General features: G+C 68.4%; 1 protein-coding gene across 1 annotated transcript in view; it reads left to right on the forward strand.

Annotated features, from left to right (window-relative positions):
• The first annotated feature begins 262 nt into the window (after positions 1 to 262).
• NMS (neuromedin S) overlaps positions 263 to 449 on the forward strand; it is a 6,493-nt gene continuing 6,306 nt past the window's right edge. Inside the window, exon 1 of the mRNA XM_026035650.1 lies at positions 263 to 281. Within this exon, the coding sequence (XP_025891435.1) occupies positions 263 to 281 (19 nt within the window). The remainder of the gene's footprint in view (positions 282 to 449) is intronic.

Below are 449 nucleotides of genomic sequence, written 5' to 3' on the forward strand. Positions count from 1 at the left end.
GATGTGGGGAGGGGAACCTGGAGAGGGACCGAGGGAGGGGGATCCCGCAGCAGGAAATGGGGAGGGGATCCTGGAGCGGGACACAGGGATGGGGCATGGGAGCGGGACCTAGGGAGGAGACCCTGGGGGGGACATCAGGAGGGGACCCCAGAGTGGGTCTCGGGGAGGGGATCCCAGAGCAGGTCTCGGGGAGGGGACCCCAGAGCGGGACACAGGGATGTGGAATGGGAGGGGGACCTAGGGAGGAGACCCTGGAGGGGACATGAGGAGGGGACCCCGGAGTGGGTCTCGGGGAGGGGATCCCACATCGGGACACAGGGTGGGGCAGGGGAGCAGGACTTAGGGACGAGAACCTGGAGGGGAGATGGGGAGGGGATCCCGGAGCAGGACACAGGGATGGGGTGTGCGAGCGGGACCTAGGGAGGAGACCCTGGAGGGGAGATGGGGAG

Source organism: Nothoprocta perdicaria, unplaced genomic scaffold, assembly GCF_003342845.1.
Source record: "Nothoprocta perdicaria isolate Ctin4 unplaced genomic scaffold, notPer1 scaffold_163, whole genome shotgun sequence".
NCBI lineage: Eukaryota > Metazoa > Chordata > Aves > Tinamiformes > Tinamidae > Nothoprocta > Nothoprocta perdicaria.